General features: G+C 40.7%; 1 protein-coding gene across 3 annotated transcripts; it reads left to right on the top strand.

Moving 5' to 3' along the window:
• The first annotated feature begins 912 nt into the window (after positions 1–912).
• On the top strand, positions 913–16,306 carry ATMIN (ATM interactor). 3 transcript variants are annotated; one of them, XM_076349068.1, is made up of 4 exons: positions 913–1,140; positions 6,711–6,836; positions 7,736–7,935; positions 8,797–16,306. In XM_076349068.1, exons 1-4 carry the CDS (start codon positions 913–915, stop codon positions 10,619–10,621), a joined length of 2,379 nt encoding a protein of 792 aa, XP_076205183.1. In that variant the 3' UTR covers positions 10,622–16,306. The 3 variants fall into 3 exon arrangements, with proteins under 3 accessions (XP_076205183.1, XP_076205185.1, XP_076205184.1); XM_076349070.1 differs by lacking the exon at positions 913–1,140 and having other exon boundaries at positions 6,818–6,836; positions 7,803–7,949; XM_076349069.1 differs by lacking the exons at positions 913–1,140; positions 6,711–6,836 and having other exon boundaries at positions 7,743–7,949.
• Positions 16,307–16,722: the final 416 nt, after the last annotated feature.

The following is a 16,722-nucleotide window of genomic DNA, read 5'->3' as shown; positions in this document are numbered from 1 at the left end:
TCCAGTACGCATTTCACTCTGTGCAACTTCTTCTTCCTAATGCTCTCTCCCAAATAACTTAAATGCCTGAGACGATAATGATTTACCATAAAGGTGAAGTTTCAAAACACTCTAAAACATTGTGAGTACCTGGCCTTCTGCCTGTCTCTGCCTCTCGTTTCTGGGAAAGGCAGTCTCCATTCATCTTTTAACAACCGAAAAGTTGGTGTCTGATTTTTCAGATACACATTTAATCTCCAACTTCCTGTAACCAAGGCTATTCTAGGAACTACACAGCAGTTCCAGGCAAGCAGGCATGTATTTATTAATCACAGTAGACTGCGTGGAGGTGAGAGGACAGGGGCTGTCCAGTGAACACAAGGTCTTGACACATCCTGGGAGCTGCGCCCATCACCTAACTCTTCCCCAGTTAAGGGTGGGCTCCGCGTTGGTGATGTACGTTTTTTCCTTTAGCTGGCCAAGCGTTAGGGGAAAAACTCCTGTGTATTATCATTGGTTCTTTAAAATGCAGGTCTACATCAGTAAATAAATGCAAATACCCGGTCGGTGGAGGAGATGCCCCATCTACCCGTGGGAGGGCAACGGGGCGAAGGCTGGCACGGGCGCTTTTTCACACGCTCTGGCTCCATGTACTCTCCGGTATCGGTTACACCATCTTTCTCTTTTTTTTTTTTTTTTTTTTTTTGGCCGAGAAAGCGTTCGCCGCGTCCTCGCTCGGTTGCTACGGCGGCTGTGAGCCCCCGCGGGCGGGACGGCCCTCCGCCTCGCAGCCGCCCGTCCGCCGCCGCGGCTCCCGGGGGGACGCTGACGTGAGGGGGCGGGGCCGGGCCACGCGCCTGCTGAATATTCAGCAGCGGCGATGACTATTGGCGGCCGCCCCCGGAAGTGGGGGGCCGAGCAGCTGACAGCAACATGGCGGCGGCGGCAGCCGGGCGGTGTGGCGGGGGGTTGGGGCGACCCCCGGCGCCGGCGCCCGTGCCCGTGGGGGATCTGCCGCCCGCCGGCGAGCTGGTGCGGCCCTCGGTGACAGAGCTGTCCCAAGTGAGGACCAACATCCTCTGCACGGTGCCCGGCTGCGGCAAGGTCCTGCCCAACAGCCCGGCCCTCAACATGCACCTGAGCAAGGCCCACCCGGTCCAGGTACCGCCGCCGGTCCGGGTACCGCTGCCGTCCCGACTCGGGCCCGCCGCGCGGTGAGGCGAGGCCGGCCCCGCCGCCCGGCCGGGCGCCTCCCTCCTGCTGAGCCCCGCGGGGGCTGCGGCGGGGGGGCGCCCCGCCCCTCACCTTAGTCTGTGGGGCTCTGTAATGGCGCAGCTCCTTCTTCTGCTCCGGGCCGAAGCCCCCGGGGCCACCGCGGGGGCCTGCCGGAGGTCTGGCCTCGCCCCGCCAGGCCCCGGTGCCTGGGCCTCCTCCCCGCCCCTGCCCCGCTGCGAGGAGTCGCCCCGAGCCGCAGGCCGCCGGCCCCCGCCCGTTGCGGCGGGTGAGGGGATCCGCTCCTGCTCGGCGGGAAGACGAGGCCCCTCGGGGGCCTGCGGCCGCGTGCGGGCCCGGGGGCGTCCCGCGGAGGCGACTGCAGTGTTTGGCTTTGCTGGGGTTTACTCTGTGGAGTGTAGTAAGACGGGGGGCGGGTGGAGGGGGCGCGGTATTCCAAATAGGAATAACGAAGCGTTCTTCGTTGTCTCTTGTCTAAATCTCCCCCACGTGAAAAACGTGTGCAGGTATATGTGTAAATACACGCGTGTGTGCGTGTGCACAATCTGACCAGTTGTATTGAGAATGCCACTAAAATTGCTTACAGAAAACAACTAATTTTGTACTAGTGTTAAACATAACTAAGTCAGTTAAACGTTCTTCGGGACTCAGTTTCTGTTATTTCGTTTGCTTATTGCTTATCTTTCTGCAGTAAGACATTATAGCCCTGCTTGTGAGGTGCTATGCAAACATACTGCGTTTCCTACCCTTAGCAGTTGGCAAGCGATCATAATCCAAACTCTGAGTGCTGTCATGCTGGGGTTTTTGTTTGTTTTTTAAAAATGTCTGTGAGCCAAAAAAAACCTAGATGGATGCCATTTTGGAAACAAGCCCTCATTACCATAGTACTCCTGAGAAAACGCAGCATGTACTGGGGGGGAGGAGAGCCACAGTTCAGCAAGCATATACTTGAGTGTGGGCATTTCAGAAAGATACCCTTACTTTTCTTAAAATCGTAGTGCCAAGCATGTGAGGACAAATCCTACTCCGGGAAAACTTCAAGCGCAGCATTCATAGCTGCATGCTGAAAATGCAGCCCCAGTGGGCAAACAATAAACATACTTGTTTTGTGAAATGGCTGATTACAGAATCAGGCATGTGTTATAGATGATCATTTGTGATGAATAAAAGGAAATAGTCTTAAGCACACTTGCAATCTCCTAACTCTGTTTTATTTCATTTCTCAATAAGCGCTAGCAACTTTTGTGTGTGTTATGTATTATATCTTGTGTGTGCATATGAGTGGAGGTACAACAGAAGTTGAAAACGTTCATTCAGGTTCAGCAGACAGTCGTTTCGGTTGTGAGCTTCTACTCTGAGCGTATGCAGCATCCAGCGAGGACTGCAGCTAGTGGGCTATATAGCTCATGTTCGGGGTACGATGGGTGAGGAAATGCTGCTTTCTCACCAGTTGCCTAGATAGCTGTTAACTATTGGTGCCTTGTAGAATTATAACATCTTTCATTCACAAGATTTAGTAATTAGGTGTTAGTTTAGATAAATACTGAAATATGGATGGATGCAGATTTTCAGGAACATCTGACTTACTCCAAGGGCATTGTAATTGAGAGTAAAATGTTGTTGAGATTTAAGGGAGGCTAATTTTTCTATACTATGTCTCAGATAAAATATCTTCAGTATTATGCATAGCTTGAGAATGCATCTTGAATGAAAGGATAACGATATGAAGGTAAAAAGATATAAATCTAGGTGTGTGTTACTCTGTTTCTCCAGAAAGAGATGGACTTGGACTAATATTTTAGTATTAGTATTTCCTTTTAAGAGAGAACTCATTCCCCAGACAAAAAGAATTTAGTAGATTGCATTTGTTAGTGAAACATGAGAAATTAGTGAAGAGGCAACTTTGCAAATGAGATGGCAAGAAGCTATTGGGGAGGGAGAGAACATAGTAGTGCTGAAGAGAAGGGAGGTTGTCTTGGTTAATTTTCATTAATAAAAGTAGCACTAGTAGGATCTTTTGACCAAAACCTATGAGATATTGTCACTGCAGAGGAAGGATATTTACATAGGAAAGCAAGATTACCCTGTAAAAACAGTCAAGTGCAGTAGAACAAGGTTATAGTCTTGTGAAGTGATAACAAAAAATATGATCGGTCCTGGTTTGTAACAGAAATAACTGAGATGGGAAACACTTGCAAAAGCTATTTGGTCATACACGTGTGAGCATTTAGGGTAATGCTGCTGTGGGAAGGATAAAATAAGTCAGAAGGATATTCTCTGTCATTGCTGTAGGGCAGGATTCTGATTCAAATAAGCTAAAATGAACCCAGAAGAGGTGTAGAAAAGGGCTACTAAGGGTGATGAATGGCAGGGGTGTCTGACAAAGGGAAATTAGAAGAATTTGGCTTGTTTGGCCTAACAAAAGAAGATATGATAAAGCGTTGATATATAAATGGTTGTTTTCTGGCTCCTTAGCTTAACTAAGCCAATAAAAAATGAGAACAGTGGGTATAAACTGGCACTTAATATATTAGGCTTTAAATTTTTTTTAATTCTTTGGTCTTTTGTCTGTGTTATTTTATGGGGAGAAGGGGAGGACTTCTGTGTAGTTTAGAAATGAAGCTAGAGGAGTTGATGTAAAGGAGAGGATTCTGTGGATTCCTATGATAGCCGGGAGGCTGTAGTCAGTGGTGGGCTGGAAAGGATAGCTTACCCTTGGAGCAGGTTACCCAAATGCAAATATTACACTACCACAATAGTTTTTATAATAAGAATAAATGCACTTCTCTCTGTGCTATTTAGAAAAGAAATGCATGATCTTCTGCTGCAAAAAAAAAATGTTTTAAATAGTTGGCTACAGTCTACTGTAACTTATTGTTTTAAATTAATCCTTTGGAGTAAGCCTTTCTGTTGCAGGAAAGCAAGACGTCACTAAGTTCACCTTGACTAAATCAGTAGCAAGGATTGTTACTTCCCGTTTTCCGTGTTGTTGCCACAAGCCCTGTCTGAATGTCAGTATTTCTTACAAGTGTCTGCATTGTGAGAAGTTAATTGAACAAATACCTACCAATAATTGTAGTGGGTGGCTATTGTAGAAACATGGGAAGTAAAATCAGACATACAAGGAAAGGACTTGTGAGAATGTCTGAAATGTGACTGGCCAGATGGGTTTTTGAGAAGATGTAAGATTAACCATATAGAGCCAGGAGGACTTTGAAGACGGTCAAAACAAGATTACTGTCTGGGTAGGGTTACTTATATGTGTAGAGTATCTCTCAACTTGTCACAACAAATTTGTTGTGATCTGTGCCTCAAAAGTCGTATGTTCCAGCCGTTAAAAAAGCGTCTTACTCATGTTTATATAGCTTTTAAACACTTCGTGTTATCCTATACCTTAGTACTTAAGTAGTTTTAAATAACCTGACTGTGGTTTACCTGTTAAGTGCCTGAACGTATTTCTCATATTGCCCTGTCATTTGTTGTGTTGTGACATTAAATATAATGCACTTCAAATAACTTCTTACTTAGGAATAAGTAACTCCAACTGCCGCTTACTAAGCATATTGATTTCATCTGCAGTGGGAGAGACCAAACATAGTTTTGACTTCAAGGCAAATCTTTTTTTCTCCTGAAGACTTTGAGACCGGTCAAAGTGTTTCTGGGTGAACTCGGGGTTAAAAAGTGTCATTGGGGGTAGTGGGGCTGGAACAACTAGATTTCTTTGAGTCATGTTTTGGGCAGTGGTTCTAGGAGGTGCAAAAATAATCACAGTAATTACTCAGCAGAGATAAAACAGGCCTGTTTATGAATGGTTTGTCCACGGGGAAAACTGCTGTACATAAAGACGCTTAGAAGGTCAAAACATTACATAAAAACTCCCTTTTTAGTGAATTATTTCAGGTTTCCTTGAAGAAATGGCAGCCGATCATTCTGGTCAAGAGGCTCTAAACTTTGCTTTTTTAAGTATGGTATGTCATTAAAAAAAATGAACTTGTGGCCATGTCAGCAAGTAGCAGTGTTGAGTGTGTGGAAATGTAACTGAAATATTGCTTGAAGGGATTACATTTTACATAAAGTATCTTAGATTGAGAGATGATTTGAGGAAAAACAAAGTCATTGGAGTGTCCCACTCACCTGCTTCATGGTACTCCTGAAGTGCAAATGAAATGAATACTTCAAAAGCAAGGCACGAGTAGCTCAGAACACACGAGTTGTTGGGTTGTGACTAACTGTAGCTAGATAAGAAGCAGGGGTGTGAGCAGTGAACCCCTTTGTTCTGGCAGCTGTGGTACGTACTTTCTGTTTGCTTCATATGGGACCACTATTGCACTTTGTGAATTCTTTGGTCTAACCTGTGCAAACACGAAGCAGCTGGAGATCTGCCCGAAGAAGGTAGTTAGGGAGTGGCTGGTGTAAAATCAACATTCCACCACTTTATGTGCTTACTGTCACTGTCATCGTGCCAAGGAAAATCAGGTGCAGAGCTCAAGCAGGGCATGCTCCAGTAATTCTTCCCTGTATAATCATCTTGGGGATGCCATCGTGGACTATTGTAACTGGCTCTGGAGACTTGGTTGGCTCCTACTTAGTCTCAGGATGTAAGCAGACTCACAGCTACTCTGAGCATCAGATTTTTAATAGTTCACTTTTAATTTTTTTGCTTAGACACAGACGCCTGACGTTTCCACTGAGACTTGCAGATAGGATATGTCTAGAGGGATATGTCTTGTCTGGTTTCCATGGCTGTGTCCTCAATAGGAGTAGGTTCTATGTGGTTGAACAATCCCACTAGTGGGTCGTTTTTACGTGTATTTTTGAGGTCCTCTTTGAGCAAGTTATGTTGCTTTCTTCTATAGTGCACATGTGATGGTCACTGAGGCAGATCGCATGGAAAGCGCAGGTATACCAGTCACTTAATGTTTGGAGGTTCAGAATTAGCATACCAGTTGTTAGTTTCATAGACTTAAGTGAGATTTGGTTTGTGATCTGAATTAAGTGGCAGAGTGTACTTGGCATTTTTCATTTTATTACAAGTAAACTCTAAATAATGCCAACAGAATTCCAACATCAGGGAAGTGTTGTGTTACACAGTGTGTGACTAGTTTTAATGGAGCTTCAAGTAGTCTGTGCTACTAGCAAGTAAAACATTGAATTGGCAGCGTAGTGTAGTATCTGTAGGGAGAGCTTTTTGGCTCAAATAACACAAAAGGCGGTTACAATTGGCTTGGGGCAGCAAGTATCTTGGTAAAAGTAAATAGTACAGTACCACTACTCTGTAGAGCTTGTTGTAATTTCACTTGGTAATTTTGATGGTATATTTGCAAAGTAGCATCCACATAGGTGAAAAACTCCATTTGAACTTTCAAATCACTTGGGAAAGTGCCTTCAATTCATTGAGGTGTGTAAACTCAGTGAGCCAAAGTTGATGTGTATTCTGAATGTTGTCTTTAATATGCAAACCTGTAGAATCGTCAACTTCTCAACTGATTCTTTTTCAGGATGGAAAACTTAATGCACCAATAAGGAAGGGTTTGAAAACTTCACAGAAATTCTACTGCTGTCCTATTGAAGGCTGCCCTAGAGGACCAAACAGACCATTTTCCCAATTTTCTCTTGTAAAACAGGTATTCCTATTTCCTAAAGTATTATTTTCATACTGATTTAGCCCTGACTGTCTCTACTCCAGAGCGCGTACACTTTTGCATTCAGATATGAGCAAAGCCTCTCAACATATATCCAGAAGTTGGAGAATTGTATGCAGAAACAGTATGTTCTGCTAAACTACAAGATAGCCCCTCTCCACAAATTAAAAAGATGGAGAAAGATCAAAGAGGGGAAAAAAAGAATCACAGTAGCAACCAATAAAGGTTTAAAATGTGGCTGATGCTTTTAAACTGCTTTTTCAAGTGGTCAAGAATTAATAGTTTTTCTCTGCTTTAGTATCAAAATGCATTTGTTTACTAGTTACCTGTTTAAGAAAACATGTAAGACTTGTTTCTGCCTGAGTGAGTAAAAAAAGCACTCTTCTGGTGTTGGTTACCTGTGATAAGCTGGGCAGACGATAGGAGATGAGTGGCTAGCACTTGGTGCCGTAAATGAAAAGGAAAAATTCTGGTGTTTGCTCTGAAGTTGACCTGTTTGACTTGAGACTATTTGTGCAGTTGTAGATCTTCAGGAGTGTGCACATGTTGCAACATACACTTACTACGCTCTTTGGCAAGATTCAGCTATAGATTTATTAACGTCCATGGGAAACCTCCAATAGTATTAGGACACATAGATATTTATCTGTGTTTTAAGATGCACATAGCAGAAGCAGATTTGCAAACTTTAAATTCTTTCTGTTGATTTCTTTAAGCTTGTAACTTATTCCTAATGAGACTTTTAAAAAATTCTTAATTCTACTCTTCAATGCTATTTAACAACTAAAAAAAAAGCAAATATTAATGTCTCCCCTAAGCATGATTTTCTTTTTTTTAATCTTACCTGAAGGCTAATGTTTACTTTTCATTGTGTATTCTAGCACTTTATGAAAATGCATGCTGAAAAGAAGCACAAATGTGATAAATGTAGTAATTCCTATGGTACAGAATGGTATTTGAAACGGCATATAGAGGTCTGTGGCAAGACTTTCCAGTGTACTTGTGGGTGCCCTTATGCCAGCAGAACAGCATTACTGTCTCATATTTACAGAACTGGCCACGAAATTCCTGCCGAACACAGGTAAAAGTGAAGCAGTTAAGTAATGATACTTATATTCATCACCAAGTCCTCTATCTCCCATGTACTGGCTTTTTGTCTCCTTTCTGTTGATTAAATTGGAAATAGGCTTGCATTGTTGTAGCTGTAAAGCAGTTTGCAGTTTCTTTGTTCAGTTGCTTTTAGTAGTTTCTGTTTTGTTGAAGGCAATGATGATTGTCTAATCAATAAGATCAGGTTTCCCCACATATAAAACAAAGAGTACTGATGACACTGCACTGCACGGCATAAATGCCGTGGGTTCTTGTTGCATCTGCTTTTACAGTTCTGTGAGAGTAGAGATGATTTGGAAATGTTTATAGCTGGTATCTTAACAAGTACATATATTTCATAAAGGGTAGTCTGTTTCCTGAGGCCTAGCCTGTCTGTCTTGGAGATTCAACTGCTGCAAAATTAAGTTCTGTGTGAAGGAGCGCTAATCGTATCTTCAGTTTCCATGAGAGACCTTTACCTGTACGCTAGTTTTAAGAGCGCTGTCCCTTCAATGCTCAGTCTGAGCATCAAAGTAACAAATTAAACGTCTTCAAATCGGAGTGCTTAATGTACAAGGGGGAAGAAACCATCTAAACTTCCACCTCCATTTCGAAAAAAGTCTCCATAAAAGAGGTAACCATTTTTTCTTTTTTAAATGGGAGAGTGAGGAATGAAATTTTGCAAAACTGAAGTTCATGGAGTCTCTTTATATTTTAATCAGGATTAGTTGTCTTCTCATATCCAACCTCATCTGTGACTTCAGTTTATATTTTCAATGCAATGACTCAAAAGAATGGAAGGCAGATGTTTTGTGCTTGAAAGGAGTATAAATTACTGATCTCATGTTCACAGGGATCCTCCTAGTAAGAAAAGGAAAATGGAATCCTCCGTACATAATCAGCAGCTGGCAGAGAAAGCAAATGAAGCATTCATCAATACACAGAACAATAATCCTGGCACTCAGGAATTGGAGTCCTCTGAAGTGAAAGTAGTGGCCTCTCTTGAAGGCAGTTCTAACTTCACGAACCAAATGCAGCCAAAATGTACACCGAAGATGCTTCTACCAAAGCCCAAGGTGGCTTTGGTTAAACTTCCAGTGATGCAGCTTGCTCACTTGCCTATATATGTGTCTGCAACAGACTCTTCCGTCAAACCTGCTGTAGTGGCTGTTGATAATCAAGGTTCAGTTGTAAGTACTGTTCATTTATTGCCCCAATCTATAGGAATTCTGATTCCAGCACTGGAGGCAGAAACACTTGTATTTAAAGATAGTATACCTGTTTCAAAAGTGACAAATTCTGGTGATCATGAACCAGTAAGTACTGGTGTACAAGTTGAGTGGGATAAGGTTACGTCGAATAACACAGGGCAAGAGCTGGGGAGTGTTTGTCACAAGAATAAAATTTCTTCAATAAATATACAGACTGATTTATCTTACATTTCACAGAACTTTGTACCTGCTGCAGCCTGGACTCCCAATTCTTCTGTATCCTCTTGCTCTCAGACAGATCTGTCATTCAGTTCACAGGTTTCGTTACCCATCAGTGTACAAACACAGACGCTGCTGCCTGCTTCCAAACTGACTTCATCCATAGCTGCTCAGACTGATGCTTTTAGTCAGGTTTGTTTTCCAACGTGTGGCGTTTCTAGGGAGACTCAAACTGGTAGGACACAGGACTCTATTGATGGAAGAGTGCAAATGGACCAGGCTGTAATGTGCAGTGACATCTTTGACAACGTTCATTCATCATACAATGTTTCTACTCACATTGAACTTCCAGAAAACAATTTAATGCCTGCAAATATAGATCAAACCTTGCTGCAAAGGAGTAATTGTAAGAGCCTGAATCAAGATACGGTGAAGTCTGAATCCCTTATCGGCTTCAATACACAGACTAATATACTTCCACCTCAAAATACGATGGATAATCAAACGCAGACAATGGACCTACTAAGTGATCTGGAGAACATCTTTTCAGGAAACATGTCTGGCCAGACACTGGATAATCGTGGCCTTTTGTCTGAGACAAGTTCTAATGCTGACACACACCTGCCATCTGGTCCATCACAGAGCACAGGAATAGACTTTGACATTGAAGAGTTCTTTTCAGCATCCAATATCCAAACTCAGACTGAAGAGAGTGAGCTTGGTACCCTAAACTCTGAGCCAGTTTTGGAGTCACTGGACATTGAAACTCAGACTGATTTCTTATTTTCAGATAGTGCCACTCAATCATATAGCTGCCGAGGAAATTCTAACTTCTTAGGTTTGGAGATGTTTGATACACAGACACAGACAGACTTGAATTTCTTTTTGGACAGTAATACCCATTTGCCTTTAGGAAATATTCTGAAGCAGTCTAGTTTCTCCATGAGTACTGACTCATCTGATACAGAAACCCAGACAGAAGTATATCCAGCTACTAAAAACATACCAACTCAGAATATTGAAAGCAAAGTCCAGCTCAGTAGCGCTGAAACACAGACTATGGATAGCTGCTTTGAGAATCTAGGGAGTTTATTCCTTACCAGCAATGAGACACAGACAGCAATGGATGACTTTCTTCTGGCTGACTTAGCCTGGAATACAATGGAGTCCCAGTTCAGTTCAGTAGAAACACAGACCTGTGAAGAGCTGTGCTCCTTGTTTCAGAGCTCTGACAAGCCCAGCCATTGAGTACTACGTAATATAACTGTTTCCTGTGGTTTGAAATTAAGTTATTGGGGTGGGAGAGATGGCTTGACCAAGTTATCTACTTTGCATTATTGAATGTAGTTTATCGTGAGCAGTTGGCCTAAGAGACTTTTCATGCTGAAGGTACTCTATTGAATATGTAACTTTACATAAGCTATGTGTGTATAAATGGGGGGAAGGGGGGGCTGAAACATGTTAATGTACATTTGAACCTTAAAAAAAAAAAAAGAATTATGTGGTGCCTATGTTCAAACTTCTTTGCAAAGCTGATACTGCTTTAATTTAAACAGAAGAACTTTTAAAGTTGTTCTATATATCTGTCTCTACCTATTCCTGGCTTACATATAGGGTTCCAATGTGCTGGACCAAAACCCTGACCTGTCCAATTCAGATGCTTCCCTGAACTTACGGGGGAGGATTCTGTTAGCGTAAGCTACTTCTGTTTACTTTTTTTAGTAGCTTGTATTTTAAATCCGGCATGAACATAAGCTGTATTGTCTTCTTTTACTTTATGCTTTCACAGCTCTTTCTCCTGCATAAGTTGGTATTTTCCAACTACCTGTCCAACACATTAGAGACATATAGACTCTTGAATTGTTGAATATATTTATTATTAAAGACACATAGAAAGCAGTACTTTTAAAATTTTTTTCCCTGAGTGGCACTGATGACCTTTGAAGGGTAGGAAAAGAACTTGGAATACATATTATAGGAAAAATTAGTATGTCGTCCTTTTAGCTAGTGTAATAAATGGGACTAACATTTTTAGAGTCTTCAGGAGGGATTTGCTTAAATTATTTATGTCTGTAAGATGCAAATGTTACAATGTGTGTGCCTCAAAGACTGGAATAATTTGTTTTCACTGAAATTCTCCTAGCTTTATGAAGATATAAGTGGAGAAATGTTACAGTGGTTTATACCTCTATTACCTTAACAGAAGTCTTTAGAAATGGGAAATTAAATTGTCTAAAATACTCACCTAAACTCCTGGTTTTGGACTTCTTGCTTCCAAAAACAATTGGAATCCGTACAACAGAGCTGGGAGATCAGCTCACAGAAGCCCTTTCAGAAGAGGTGTATCTTGCTTTTGCACGTTGATCTGCAGCCCTCAGTTCCTGCAGCTTTCAGGGAGTTTTTCTGAGTATAGTCAAATTCAAACAAACTGATTTTTCAGAGAAGAAACATGTGACCTTGGAATTTTTTTGAATGTTCATCTTGCCCCTCAGTACTGCATTGTTTGCAGTATTTTTCATTTGCATGACAAAAATTAAGCCAGTTGTGAATGTATGTTGGAATTTGACCTTAACTAATTTTTATCTCTTGCTATAATACCTGCAAAATGTAGGCCTCTGGTTTTGTCCTGGACAGGGTTTAGTTTCTGTTACCTTAAATGAAAAGAGAAACCACTTCGTGTCAAGTTCCTGGGCCTGTAACAGACTTTACTCCTCCACTGTGCGAGGAGAGGTATTGGCTGCATATTTACTAGGCAGCACATCAGTAAATGTATGTCCAAGCCTTAGTTTTTGAAGACTCGCTGTGCTTTGTGCTTCATATCCTCAACTCAAGGATGTGGGAGTTAAGTTACTCATCCACTGCAGCTAGCTTGTTTTGTTGAAAATGAGCAATACCTTTTTTTTTTTTTTGTCTCTTCCTACCACTCTTTAAATTGCCATAGTTAACACGCTAATATGGTAAGCGTCTCTACTTTTACTGGAAATAATCTCTTTAGATTAACCCTGAAGCTCATATTTTCCTCCTGAAAAACTCCTGAAACCACAGCTATGTTGCCTGTTTAATTTTTCAACATTTCTAGGTGTGAGTTCAGACACTTCCAGTCTTTGGCTGAAGAAACTGCAGAAAGGAATCTTGCAGTTCCCCCAGGAGTACAGTAATTCTGCTTTGGGGAAAGTCCCCCCAGGTTTCATAATGCCTGGAGTTCTGATCTTAAAGGTGGGATATATTAAAAAAAGGAAGACATCGCTTGTAATTCTGTTTCTTCTGAAGATGTGGCTCATTCATATTTACCTACCTACTTTGAAACTGGGCAGTAAGACAAATGACAAAATTAGGTTAATTTATTCTATTGCAGTATTTTTCTAGTAATGTTGCATCTTCAGGTTTTAAATTGTTTTTCCTTCTCCTTTCTTCCCCCTGGCTAGAATACCAGAGAACATTTCTTCATACATAGGCTTCTGTGTTTCCCATGTGCAAGTTGTCTGTAGTGACGCATGAAAGAGAAGCAGTTACTATAAATCTGGTTGGGGAAAACTGCATTTTCCACAGCCGTAGAAGGCAGAAGTGAGAAACTGTTCATTACCTATGAATTCAGAAAGTCGGTCTTTTTTCTGCAAGAGAAGGAATCTTAGGTGATGAGGAGCAGAATTACAGAAGGCTTTGAATTGTAGCCATCTGAAAGACCAGCTAGCATCTAAAGAACTTTGAAACTAATTTACAAATCAAAATGAGAATTGCCATGTTCTTATGGTGTAAGCCAAAGCTCTTAACATCAGTGACTATCGGAAAAAAACCTAAGGTTTGTGTGGACGCAATCTTACAATGTAATTGTAACTCATTTATTGTACTTTGTAATTAAAAGTATTTGAGCTTTGTGTGTTTTATTGGAACATGCAAATAGCATTTCCTTCCCTCATCCTAGGGGTTTAAAATAGTTTGAACTTTAATTAGGTGAACACAGTACTACAGTATGAAATTATTTATTGAAAGTGCAGTATTAAGAAATTATTAAATATGTCTGCGTTGTCTTTGGGAAGTGGCTCATTCTAACCAAAATTAACAACTTCACAAATTTGGTTCGCCATAAATTATTCATAAAAGTCAGAAACAGGTTTGGATGCTATGTTGCTGGCATATGTCGCTCAGTTTGGATTTATTAAGTATTTTTGTGAAAATGTGAAGACTGCAACCAGACTTCATAGTTTGCTGAATCCCACAGTAAACCTAATGAAACCTGATCTGAAATACTGTTGCTGAATATTATGAATTCTTCAAATTTGAACAAGTTCTTTAAAATGGCTAGTTTTCTATTCTGGCGGCTGTTTTAAAAATAAACTTCAGTCAGAACTATTTCTTGATAGTACTAAAATGATACTTATCTCCCTTTTTCTGCAGTATGTCTCTGATTTGATTTTCAAGGCACTGTCTCTGTTGTAAGTATTGGTCAGCAGTGGCTTACTACTTTGCTTATTCTCTTTTGTATCCTCTACTGCCATTTGAACTGCTATACAAAAAGTAACATCAGATTCTCCATAGCCTCTTAGCACAGTTTTTTCTCTGGAAGTGATACTAATGTTACTTGTACTTACTCTTTGCATTTCCTGCTTAATTCTGTTATGCTGTAATTGCTGGATCTTGATCTGGCTGCCTGTGTAATGCTACTCTAAAATTGAATTAGTAGTTTTGTAGTTTCACTTGAGCTTTTCTTTAGTATATAAAAAAAATCAAACAAATGAAACAGCGAATTGGGGACACGCGTTCTATGAGAACGTAAGCACAAAACAGCTGAAAAATGAGAGGTCTGTCTTGTTGCCTTCCATGTTTGTTTGTCACAATGCTAGAAGTTTGTATGACATAGATGTATGTTTCTTCTACTTTTGGCTTTATTTGCATCTATTTCCGCTAATACGCTTGTAAGTGCTTCTTTCTGCTTTGGGTAGGGAGGGAATCCTCCCCCAACTCTTCGTGTCAGCCTAGAGAAATTGGTAAAGTCAGAGTTTACTAACACTAGGTATTCTTAGCTATGCAAAGTTGCTTGTGTCTAGAAAATTTTCACTTCTGAAGGATATGAAATCTTAAAAAAATATATACATATATACTTGCAGCTGTAAATTAAACAGCTGTAAAACAAGCCTTGTGAGACCTTGTCTAGTTTTGAACAATTCAATCAGTGTCTGTAACTTAATGTATGTAACTAGCACTCCTAACAAATTTTTATTCCAAGGTGCACACGCAGTCATTTTTTCTGCTGAAAACAAAAGGCTGAATTTCCCTGTTAGTCATATGTACCTTGATTGTGTAGAGGCAACAGAATAAAGGAAGATGACCGCCTTCCACTGTTTTAAATCCTTGACCTGCCAACACATGCTCACGTGCTTAGTCAGATCTGAATTGATTTTTTTTGTGAGGCTGGGTAGAGATGTGTTGGCAGGATTGGGATCTTAGGATGTTAGGGTTTTTTTTAATAGCCTTTCAAATACCGGGTAAGTCAATAGGACTAATACATACTGAATCAACATAGGGTGCTCAACTTGCAAAAGAATATGTTGCTGAAATGACAACTCGGAGGTGAACCAAATGTACTTGCCTTTATCATTAAGGTTGTATGGTTTCCTTTGCTTTAATCTATTTCTGACGTGTTGTTTTTTTAAACATGATCTTAATGTACAGTTTACTGTTCCAAATACATTCACACCAAAATGTTAACATTCTGGGCCTTGCAAGCTTTTTCATTCATATTTGGTTTAAGGTGCTGCTATGCTTGTGTTCCCAGTAGAATAGGCCTACTGTAAACAGACTTCCATTAATAACTGTATGTGAACACTGTGAGGATAGGGTTGTTTAATGGTAGCAAGCTTCAGTGCATGGTGCAAACATGCATCTTCTGTTTCTTTTGTTGTTTTTTAACAGTTGATGTGAATTTAAATGTGTGCTAGAAGGACTTGCTGCTTAAAGCATGACTGAATTTTCTTGTTTAAAATGCCATTGCTATGCAATGAACAGAATCAAGGAACCACATTGTTCAACTCTGCATTGCCTTGCAGTCGGGTTGAGGGTATGTTTGTATTTGTGTGCGTGACTCTTCCACTTCGCCGAAAATGTAATCGGACATCCTGAAACAGTGGAAACTCCTGAAGGAACTGCTGAGTTAAATAACAGAAGTCCTTTACTTCTGATTCTTTTTCATATACTGGCTTTACAGCAGTATCTTCAACATAACTAGCAATGGAATATAATAGATGACTTGTGATGATGTAAACTGTACATTTCACAACAACTAATGCTTTACATGCATGCTTCAAGCACTTGCATGCAGAGCTAGATTGACAGTACTTCCATCTACAGAGATTTGCAAGTGCATCTATGATAAAGATAGATATGAAGGATAGCCATATTTTTTTCAGCTTATGGAATTCAACACCGGATTATGATCTAATTTAAACTTGTAATTATTTGGAACGGATGAGTAATAAATCTCATGGGTGAGTCTTTCCCAAAGCATGTGTGAGTTAATCTCAGTAAGGCTGAGAAACATCCTTAAAATATTTTTCTTCTCATCACTGGTGGGATTTTGATCTAGTGGACAAATTTAGTTTTCAAAGGATGTCCATGTTTAATTCTTGCTATTTAAGCCAGTAAACTTGCAATGAGCAGACAAAAGCAAGCGTTCATTTCTTGGACCTATTTTACAAGTGACAATCCCAAAGAAGGAATGTTGTCGTAGTAATTGTGAAACTTTTAAGTATATTCATGCATGCAGAGAAAACCTTGTGCCAAAATACTGTTTCCTGTTTCCCTCTGTTGGAAACTGAAGTGTTAGACAAAGCTACTAGTAAGTTATTCACAAGTATTGAAACGTTTTGTTCACAAATGAAGCACTTATTTAGTCCTGTAAATTATACATATTTTGGAATAAAGTTAACTTCAATCAGTTTTTGCCTTCTGTTTTAATGCTTGTGATCTGCCTACAGAGGCATGGGTGGGGTGTTCAGTGCCTATTGGCAAGTAGCACCCATTGCTCCTTAACATCTTACCTTTTTGAAAGCTAGGTGTCTTGAATTGGTAGAGATTTTGTAAATTAAAACTATCTTACAATGTCAGTCCTTGATCTCCAGAGGCGGCAAAAGTTTTCCTGTGTAGTCCTGCTTCTCAGTGAATCCTAGGAAGTTTAAACTCGCAACACAAATGTAATCAGAATGTCAAGATGCTACATTTCATAAACCTGAAACAAATCCATCCGAGAGGTTCTCTGCTGTAAGTGAACCTATGCATAAGACTTCCGTGCAGAATCTGATGCATACAGGCAGGGCTGGATTCTTCTGACCAGCAGCATCCAGGCTGGCTGCACT

This window comes from Aptenodytes patagonicus, chromosome 11 (assembly GCF_965638725.1).
Source record: "Aptenodytes patagonicus chromosome 11, bAptPat1.pri.cur, whole genome shotgun sequence".
NCBI lineage: Eukaryota > Metazoa > Chordata > Aves > Sphenisciformes > Spheniscidae > Aptenodytes > Aptenodytes patagonicus.
Note: the sequence above shows the minus strand (reverse complement) of the source record. Positions and strands in the feature narration are given on the sequence as shown.

Bases quoted from the DNA above. Each gene is read 5' to 3' on its own strand.
- ATMIN (XM_076349068.1), top strand. From the start codon at position 913: ATGGCGGCGGCGGCAGCCGGGCGGTGTGGCGGGGGGTTGGGGCGACCC. The intron at 6,837-7,735 runs GTATTCCTATTT...TGTGTATTCTAG, and splicing joins AATTTTCTCTTGTAAAACAG to CACTTTATGAAAATGCATGC. The intron at 7,936-8,796 runs GTAAAAGTGAAG...TCATGTTCACAG, and splicing joins GAAATTCCTGCCGAACACAG to GGATCCTCCTAGTAAGAAAA.